This window comes from Lotus japonicus, chromosome 6 (assembly GCF_012489685.1).
Source record: "Lotus japonicus ecotype B-129 chromosome 6, LjGifu_v1.2".
In the NCBI taxonomy this organism is placed as follows: domain Eukaryota; kingdom Viridiplantae; phylum Streptophyta; class Magnoliopsida; order Fabales; family Fabaceae; genus Lotus; species Lotus japonicus.
In genome coordinates, this window is record NC_080046.1 from 1,486,173 (window position 1) to 1,496,989 (window position 10,817).

Consider the following 10,817-nt stretch of genomic DNA (forward strand, 5'->3'; position numbering starts at 1 on the left):
AGAACATTTGGCGTTGTTCGTGATAAATAGTACTATTCCCAATGCAGTAGTTCAATCACTAAGAATATTGGCTATTACCGATGATCAAAAATCTGTCGGTAAATTTTGTTGTTACTAACGGCCTAAACGTTAATACTTCTTGTTTCCCCGGAAAAATAACAAACAATACCGACAACTACAACCGTTAGTACGTGGTAGAAAGACTTGGCAGGAAAGCGTGAGTGACAAGAAAATTTGGTGAGAAAGGTTACTGATGATTGAAGTTGTTGGTAAGTTCACTATAAACCATGCAATTATGGAACTGCCCAATTACCGACGGTTTACACCATTGGGTAGTTTTCCTTTTACATGTTACGGTACATAACCTATATATAGAGGGCACTACAAAAACTTGCCATATAGTGACGGCAGAAAGTCGTAGGTAAAGGGTAAAAAACCGTCGCTATTGCTCGAAAAACTTTTACCGACGGCAAAAAATTTCGTGGTTTTTATTTCGCTGTACCCACGGTTTTGGTTCCGTCGGTATAACCTATAGTGACGGTAATCCCTCCGTAAGTTTAGCTCAATATGATATACCTACGGTTTTGTTTCCATCGGTATAGGCTTTCATGACAATTTACGGTTGCACTATACCCACGGAAATATTGCCGACGCTGTAACCTTTTTGTGACGGAGAGTCGTCGTTGGTATAGTACTTTAACTTATACCAACGACAATATTTCTGTCATTGTTTTTTTTAGACCTACGAATTTAATATCATTGCTATTGGATTTAGTGACAGTAGTAAATACTAACAAATGAAGATTTTAATTACACATTATAAATTGCAATTGTCAAAATTACTCAATTATTGTGGGTTCTAAGAACTTTTTTACTAATATAAGTTAAATATCCCTTAATTGTTTTAAAGGATAAAAGCACCTATACACATTCAGCTCACATAAAAAAGTGAAGAGCACATGAAGTGACATTAAAATGACCACCAGAAAGTACCATACTAGCTAGCATAAAGTATGCATATGAAGTAGCTTCCCAATTCAAACAATTCATAGCATATAATCCTAATTTAACCATGATTCACAAAAACAACATAAAATCAAAACAATGTATATAAAAATGTTGCAAACTCATGCATATTCAATCTCCAAGAACAAAGTAGCCTCTTAATCTTCACCATCTTCATCTGCAAGTATTAAAAAGAACATGTCAATAACATATAGAAACAAACATTGACAAAAGTAGACTATCAATGAGTTAAGCTAACTGTGTATCTCGACCATCAAAGTGTTTGCTCATCAAATTTAGTACATGCTAAGAAGATACATACCATATTCATCATCTTCATTAGCGTTTGAACTTGGAGAATTCAAATGGTTCGGGGCACTCGAAGCATCTAAAACCTATTAAAAGTAAAAGCATGCTTAGAGACTATAATCCACATCGGGCAAAGAATACCGAAACACCTTATGAGAATATGATAACAAAGTCCCTAGTGCAGTACACATATATTAATTAACTGTCAAAAATAGAAAGAAAAAATAGCAACATACTAAGAGATAAGATATTTTTGTACAAGTGTGAGTGCAACCAAAACTACAGAATTATTATTGTTGTATCCAATCTAATCTACATGTCAAAAGTGCTGAATTTTTAGTATCATAACACATTGTAACCAATGATCATTCACAAAATAAAACAAAACATTAAGAGATTACCCGGACAGAACAATTTATACAAATCATAACACAAACAGCAAAAGGAAAAAGGTTACCCGTCTTGCAGCATCCACAAGCTCATTAAGATCTTCTCCAGGAAGTCGATTTTGAATTAGTGTCAACACATTTGCCAACACGTTTTCCATATGCTTCATTCGATCACGTAGCTCTTCATTTTCAGATGAGGAAGCCTTTGTTTTTTTACATTTTGGAATCTTGCCCATGCAGCGGATACGCCCCCTTTTATCAAGTCCTTGCACTTTAGAGAATATGTCTTCCTTCCAAGATGTATGCCTTTGTGTGTTTTGAGTTGATTGAGATGTTTCAGCCTCATCATGTTTCTTTAGTTCTTCCTAAAAATCATAGATATGCCAACAAAAAATAAGTTAACTATGCAAAAAAAGTTTAAGCAAAACAAGAAAGAAAGTAAATCTTACAATTACTCTTGCAGCTTTTTCATTGACAATTGTCTCATCTTTACGAGTTCGAGTCTGAATGTATAATCTTTACGTTTAGGCGACACTCCTTTGTCCAATTTTTTCTAAATTCATTTAAACAAGTTATAAGTAATTTTGCACAAATTAATTTACTCAATGACATGTACAAATAAATACAAACCTTTTCGTCAATCAATCTTGGAAGCCTTTTTGTTCCCATACAATGAACATCTTCAAACTTGGCACGATTTCTTCGGTTAATCTCACTTGTTTTCTGTATATAATACAAACTAATATTAGTAAAGAAATGAAATTTGTAAAACATTAAGATCAATATGCATAATAATCTATTTGCTTTAGGACTTACTTGTCCTGATTCTGAAAACCAATGATGAACTAAATCACGATATTGACTTGGTTCAACTCTATCATCAGGCAATTTGGATGCAATTTCTTCTTCTGTTTTAGAAGGATTATATGCTAGTGACTTTATATCACTCTTCCATTGCCTCCACTTTTCATTCAACTCCGCTTTCAACATTTCTCTTATTGTGTCATTTATTGGAGGAACAAACTCAAATTTACTCTAAAACAATAAATGTTAAAATAAATATATTATAGTACAAAATAAGTCATAATACCATTTTTATTATATAAAAGTAATTCAAAAAAAAATTATGATACCTCTATTGCTTCCAACATGTCATCTATGTTCTCCTTTGGCATCTTTTTCCAAGAAATGTAGTTGATGGGAGCAAAATGAGGTCTTCTAACGACACTACCTATGAAACGAGTATGAGTTGTTGCTTCTTCACCAACGGGTCGACCATATTTGTCTAAATTAACTATTATAAAATCACCAACTTGCATATCCCAAACATCTAACATTCTTGTTGGACCTCTTACTCGTTTCGACTCTATGCATTCACATGTAGAAAAAAGACATAAGTATCCAAGACATTAATTTATTATTTAGAATAAATAAAACATATAAATGAAATCATGTATACCTTTCTCAGCTTGTATTTCCTCAGTTTCAATATCAGAAGGAATGGAGTTAGACTCCAAAGATCCATGTATGACCTCTTCTCCATGTCCTGGGTTAGATTGGGTTTCTTCAGCATTTCTTGTGGAAGATTTTATCCCATCATTTTCATTTGGTTGACCATGTTGATTTGAGTTTTCCGGTCTACGATGTCCAATATTTAATTTTCTCTTCTTTCCCATTGCAACCTTGATACTAATTACATTCAAATAAACAAGTAAATAATAAATTATAACACTATCAAAAACATGATGCATTCAATCAAGCAACCAAGAACATCCATAAAAAACTAAAAAACACTCTCAAAACAAGCTTAAAACAAGCTTAATATATATAGTCATCTTAAATAGGAACTTGAAAATTCAGCTTTCATTATTGTTAGTTCTAACTTCTAATTACTTAGCAAACCTTCTATATAAGTTGCTACTACAAGTGTGGCAGCTACGCTTCTCGTTCTAATTACTTTTAGGATGGAAAAGTGTTCGAGAGATCAAAGAAAAAAGGGCCAGGAGTTTATCTACAAGTGTGGCAGCTAAGCTTCTCATTCTAATTACTTGTGCCAATGGTCATATCTTGGGAATTTGTATCTACTGTTTTAGTTCTTTTTCTTTTATGGACTTTTGGTAGATCGATAGCTTCATCAACAGTTATGAATCTATTCAATTTTGATGCTTTGTAAAATGATCTATTTTGTTATGTTGTCCATTGCTAACATAGTAGTGTTTTATTTTTTAAAAAGCCAAGACAAAGAAAAGAAGAAAACAGGACACAAATATAGGCATAGATACATAATATATACAACCATAGTCCATAACTTACACCTAAGCCAGTAGTGTTTTTTTCTTAAAGGCCAAAGAAGTTTTTATTAAACATAGCACAAGTAGTGCTAAAATTTGATACATAGCAGTAGCAATCTAGTGCCACTAGATAAAAGAAACAAAAAATGAGAAGCCTCTAATTTAGATTAAGCCACAACCTGTAATAGCTAGTGTAAATAATTATATGAACTGATATATAGGAAAAAAATACAGTGATTATATGACCTCTTTTGGGTTTATCCATTTCAATTATGTACCAAGTTTTAGTTCAGTATACTAATTTAGCAAGACGAGTTCTGTAGTCGAGAAGAACAGCCAGTCGCGCGCACAGAGGTGGAGAGAAGCTAGAACCGCCGCACACAGGGGAGGAGGAGAAGACGGACGGCGTGCACACAAGGGTGGAGGAGAAGGCAAAACGCGGGCGCACAGACAGAGGAGGAGACTGACGACGGCGCACAAACAGAGGAGGAGACTGACGACTACGCCATCAAGCAAAGCTAGGGATTTTGCAGAACAAGGGCCGTTTGCGTTTTCAGAAGAAGAAGGGTTTTGTGTTCTCAATGTCGTTTTGCGTTTCAGAGAGAGCAAAGGCTTTTTTTCTCCTATAATTTTAGTCTTTTATGATTATTTTATGATAAAAATAACCTTTGCAAAAAAATAAGCGCTTAATTATGAAATTTTTGGCGGGCAAATTTTAGCTACGGCAAAAAAAAAGCGTTGGTATATAATACTTATAGCCACGGTAAGTCAAATTCCGTTGGTATACGATGTTTATTCTCACCCTATTTATATCTATCATTATATCCTATAGCGACGAAATTATATTTGTAGATATATGTAATCTATACCCACAGATTTTATACTCGTCCCTAAAACATATAGTAACAAAATAAAATATTGGTTGGTATACGACGCTTTTACCCATGGCTGAAGTTTTGTCACTAAATGAATTAGTTACAGTAATAATCATCCGTAGGTATATCCTACTTATAGACACGGTTAATAAGGAGTCTGTTGGTAAATAACATTTATACCTACGCTTTTTATTGCTGTCACTAAAGCTGTCCGTTGGTATATGGCAATTTTTTTGTAGTGGGGGTTAGATATCACTTTCATCACAACATCCTCTCTTCTTTTCTTTCTTTGTTTCCTCTTTGTCATTTTTTATTTATTTATTATTAGTTTTCTTATTTACCTTTTATAGGTTATTCATTTTGTTTTTATCATCCCCCAGACTCGCTCCATATATAGGCTTACAAGCTTTTCTCATATCACAAGTATAACAAGAAGAGGCAAGCCCTAAGCATCACATTGCTTAAGAATAGAGAATCATATTAGATTTGGACATTACAAGCATCCTAATGCCTTATATACTTGAATTGAAATGAAACTTTCATGGAATAAAATAATAGGCGGCCTAGTACGTACATTGGCCAAACAATGACTAGGTTCTACACATTGTGAGATTAAGTATTCCTAATGAAGGTGATGTCGCATAATATCTTATAAATTTGTTATACAATAATATCATATAAATAAATACATGAATCTCTTCAGCTTTCAGGTTTGTTACAACACATATCTATATATATCATGGGGAACATACCCCAAGTACACACAATCTTTTAAGCCCCAAACTACATTTCCCATTCAGCGTTACAAAGTATCTGGCAAGTACCACTCCGAAGGACACCTGATCACTGATTACTATAAGTAAAAGGCCATTCGTGAGCTTCATTCACATATATAACAAGCAAACCTTCTAAAACCTACACCATTTATTCATGTCCATAAATTCTACAACCGAATAATTCTCTGAAAACTAACTGTATAGGGCCATAGCGATAATGACTAAGATTTCTCATCCCTTAACCTGTCATTGTGCCTTGTAACTCTTGTAAGAACATGATCATTAACTCAATTTAGTATTCAAGCAGACAGAAAAATGTATATAAAAAAGAGAAAGGAAAAAGCCTATGTTATTTATAATACTGTTTCAATTATGAACTAATTTCGGCTACCATGTGATTGTACAACGCATAATTTAAGCAGTAAACTAGCTCTTTTATGTCTACTCATCATTGAATATTTAGTATAAGCATCAAAACAAATGCTTAATGAACATAACAAGAAAAAAGAACTTTGTATTTATCTATATGCTTTAGCCTTTAGTAGTCTGAGTATAAATGATGACCAAGTCTGAGCTCTAAGTCCACCCCTTCACCATCTCTCTCAATTCCCCTCCTAGCTTGATCAGTAGCTACATGACTTGAACCAATTTGGAGACTCAAATTGGTACCCAATACATCTCGATTCCTTATCAAGGACTGAGACCTTGTGTTAAGAAAATCATATTGAAAAGTGTATGCGGGTGGGTGATATGTAGGGTTAGTTGCTGATGGCTGAAGACACATGTTATAGTTCCTAGGAGATTCCAAAATGCAGAAATAGCTTGAGGATTGGCTTGAAACTTGTGTAACAAGAGAAGAATTGGGCATTCGTTGCTTGGCCTTGGTTCTCTCTTTTCTATGGATATTCATGTGGCCTCCTAAAGCCCTTGCATTAGTGAAGCCCCTCTTACAGAATGTACAATCATATAATCTTTTGGTCCCTTCAGAGTAATCTTGAACTTCTTGTTGATCACTTTCTTTACTAAAAGTAGTAGTCTCTGATCTTACCATCTATGATTTTACAGATAGCAAAATTATAGTAAATTTATGGTTGATGATGGTTTTATATATAGAGAGAAGCATGGGAAATTAAAGGTGAGATAGAAACAAGCAGAAATTGGCTTAATGGGTTGGTTTCTATTCAGAGAAAGATTGTCATTTTGGCGTTTGCTCACGAGGTTATTCATTTAGCCGGCTCTGCTGTGGGTCAAACTTTGGGTAATTTTATTACTTTCACCTCACTCTGTGCCATTTTATTTGGTAACAACTTTTGGTTATGTTGCTCTCATCAAAACTTTCATGATTTGGTTTATTTATATTTTGGCATATATTGTTTTTTTTTTATAATCCTGAGACCCTTGAGCATGCCTTCCATTAGCATTGATCCGTTTCTCAAGTGAGTAGCGTCGGCCTATTGTTGACGGCCTATGCAACTTTAACGCAGCGACTACCACTAACTAAAGTTAATATACAAGCTTCAAGCAAGTTATCGTCAATCCCAACACTAACACTAAATCAATGCTAAATCAAGTTTTGTGTCAGCTTAACCTCAATAGCTAGCGTCAGCTAATGGATTTTTCTTACTATTCTAAATGCGGGAGAGTCACAACGTGGGTAACTTGGGAATTCTCCACCACGATCCTATAAGTTGTAACATCTCTTAAGAGGCATGGGATGTGTGACTTATTCTTGGTGCTGAGCATAATTTGATTAAGTTACTTTTTATAGCCGAGATGGTAATCTAGTCGAAATAATAATTGTCAAGTAACCACTTAATCCCAAAAGCTTAAGTTGTTGGGTAAGGGCCACTTTAATGGTTTTATATTATATTCTAACACGCCCCCTCACGCAAGAGCCCTTTGGGCTTGAAGCGTTGATAAATGCACAGGCCCACCTACCATGTGCTTAATTAAATTCCACTTTTTAATTAGAAAGTGAGGGGAGCAATGATCGAACTCTAGATCTTTCGGTCATAGAGACTCTGATACCATATCAAGTAACCACTTAATCTCAAAAGCTTAAGCTGTTGGGTAAGGGAAGGTTTTATATTATATTCTAACAATAATCTTTACTGATAATGTGCCACATTTAGAATGGTGCATTCAGCCCTTGAGGGAGCAGTTCAAAAGGAATGATTGTGATCTAACTCTTTGGTTATTTTTATGAATATTCTCCACTATACAAATCCATGTGTGTCCGGTTCTTCTTGGATTTGATGGCGGCCAAAATGCATACATAACGTCTTGGTGAATTATGTGGTATCCGTCTTTTCTTTTCGGTGTGTAATACTCACATTAGGTGGTTCAATAGATTAATAACATATGATAATTAAAATTATAATTTTCGAAGTTATAATTTTGGTGCAATAGTGCTCTCGTTCACCGGGCAACTCAACTATCATTCGACGACCTACGCTGACGTCCACCACGACCTTAAAGCGATTGTTGCGAATCTCAATGATAGAGTTGTCTAAGTGACATGGTTTCAATCAAGGGAGAAACCTAACACGGATTGAATCGACGCCATTAATTAATCTTAATGTACATTATTGGTAAAATACAATTACTAACTCGTGTGATACATGAGTCTTTATTACTATGTCAACTCATTTTGGATATCATACATTGGCATGATATAAGGTGTCACATCAAACACCTAACATCTTTTATCATTGTTTTTGACTTTGTCTCTTAAATGATATTTAGTGCTTTCCTTACCCAAGCATATGAGCTTGTTGCAAACTCCACCTGTTTTTCTTCACTCAAATTCAGCTGACGTTTTCAAAAATGTGAATCTGATAATTGGACAAATGGAAGGGAAAGGAGTGTGCCATTGACAACAACAAGACTACCGTACTAAATTTAATTTTATCTTAATCTCACATTACAGCACATATGTTGCTATATTTTCTACCAAATCCCAATTCATTCAATATTTGTATATGCTTATTTCAGTTAGGGATGGCAATGGGTAGGGTTTGGGTAGGGTACTATAATACCCATTCTCATACCCGCGTTTTCAAAAAGTACCCGTACCCGTCCCCATACCCGCGTGGGTAGCAACCTAAAAGCCCGTCCCCGTACCCTGTGAGTACCTATATGCCCGTACCTGTACCCGTTACCCACAATTTAGCTAGCGAAAATTTAACTTTTTTCATTAAAAAATCAAAATATAAATTTTATTATAAAATAAAAAGCATAAATTAAAAATACAAATGATGATCTGAATGTTTAAGAAGTAAAATCATTGGAATAGGTATAAATTTTATATAAAAAAATAAGCGAGAGTTGAAGTTTTAAATTTATAAATTTAGATTATTAATAAACTCCTAAAGTCGTCGGTTAATAATTTATTTTAAAAATAAGTGAGAATAATTATGAACTGTATATATAATATTAAGACTTCACTTACGCATTTTTTAAAAGAAGTTAGGAAGTTATACTTTAAGTTTATTAAAATATACTACTAATTATGTGTATATATATGTATAATATGTGTGCGGGTATGGGGCGGGTTGGGTACTATAGTGCCCATACCCGCACCCGTACCCATTAATTTTTGCGGGTATTTACCCATACCCAACCCCATACCCATATATCGGGTTTTTACCCTACCCATTGTGGGTATTTTTTGCGGGTACCCAATGGGTATTGGACCCATTGCCATATTTTCAGTAGATATTGTCAAAATTTTAGAAGATAGATCAATCTATATAATGCATGTTAACTTACAAATTTACAAATTAATTAAGCATGGACAATTGGATATATGTTCCAGCATTAATTAATATTTGTTACACAATATTTAACATTTAGATTTACAAGAAATGGAAAAAATGGTTGAAATGAATGGAAGGCTGAGATATCTCATGCTTTGGCAGAAGAGGTCCCTTCTCCTATTACTTCACTATCTACTATTTCTCTTCAGCAAGCTGCTCGGATAATATTTGAGGAGATCCTGACAGATCAAGAGGAATTCAGAGCCAGTCTACGAGAGCATATATCCATGATGGTATCCCTTTAAAAGATGCATGTTCCAAACACAATCTGATGAGATATTTTTCTTTGTTTATATTTTTGTTGAAAATATACAAAGAAAGTCTCACATTGCTAAGTTGAAAACAAAATCAATAGAATAAAAGCTGGAGAGTTGTAATCCCAATTGCCTTAAGGTTTTTTGGTAAAGCTTTTACTCCAGCGTCACAAGTTCACTCTCCCTGATCTAGGCCTGCATGCATCCAGTCCCAATAGTGGTATCATAGCTCACTTGCCAAACAGTCCACGATCCAAAATAAAGGCTCTAAAAAAAGAAAAAAATATATCAACTAATGAAAAAGAAGGAAAATGTCATGGGCCCTTGAGACTCAAGTTCACAGAAGGAGCACAAGCTAAAAGAAAAAACAACGGACTTTGAGGTTCCCACTTGAGTACAAGCCTTGACAGAACAAGTCCAACAAGACGAATCCAATTGGACTTGTGGGGGAGTTTTGAAAATATACAAAGGAAGTCCCACAGTACTAAGTTGGAGATAATTTTCTTAGGGCCTGTTTGGTATGTTGTATAATATTAGGCTGATGGGATAAGACTTGATAAAATTTTAATACTATATGATATTTGGTCATACACTGTATAATTTGGTGGTGGTATTGGATGGTGGTGGTAGTGGTGGCAGTGGTGGAGGGTGGTGGTGGTAGTGGCAATAACGATGACGATATCAACGATGATGGTTGTGGCAGAGCATGGTGGTGGCGACGATGGTGGTGGAGGGTGGCAGCGGCGACGATGGTCGCAGTAGTGGCAATAACAATGACAGTATCAACGATGGTGACGGCGGTAGTGGCAGCATTGGTGGTGGTAGTGGTGGTGACGATGGTGGTGGTGGTGGTAGTTGATTAAATATATTCAAGTAGTTTATACATCACATTCTTATTATGCCTTATCATCATCTATAGGGTGGATTAAATAATCTACTGTTTTAATGTATAAGAGGAGATTGATGTATAAGTTTTTACAATCCTAAGTGAGCACCAAACAATTGATAAGTCCATAATGTATAGTACTAGTTTATACTATCATGCCCAATACGACGTATCAAACGAGTCCTTAAGATTTTTGGATAAAGCTTATACTCCA

General features: G+C 34.8%; 1 protein-coding gene across 1 annotated transcript; it reads right to left on the bottom strand.

Annotated features, from left to right (window-relative positions):
• Positions 1–1,738: 1,738 nt before the first annotated feature.
• On the bottom strand, positions 1,739–3,379 carry LOC130722851 (uncharacterized). Its single transcript, XM_057573705.1, has 5 exons — positions 3,163–3,379; positions 2,837–3,069; positions 2,520–2,738; positions 2,334–2,426; positions 1,739–2,068 (listed from the first exon to the last, which is right to left on the bottom strand). Exons 1-5 carry the CDS (start codon positions 3,377–3,379, stop codon positions 1,739–1,741), a joined length of 1,092 nt encoding a protein of 363 aa, XP_057429688.1.
• Between the last annotated feature and the right edge of the window lie 7,438 nt (positions 3,380–10,817).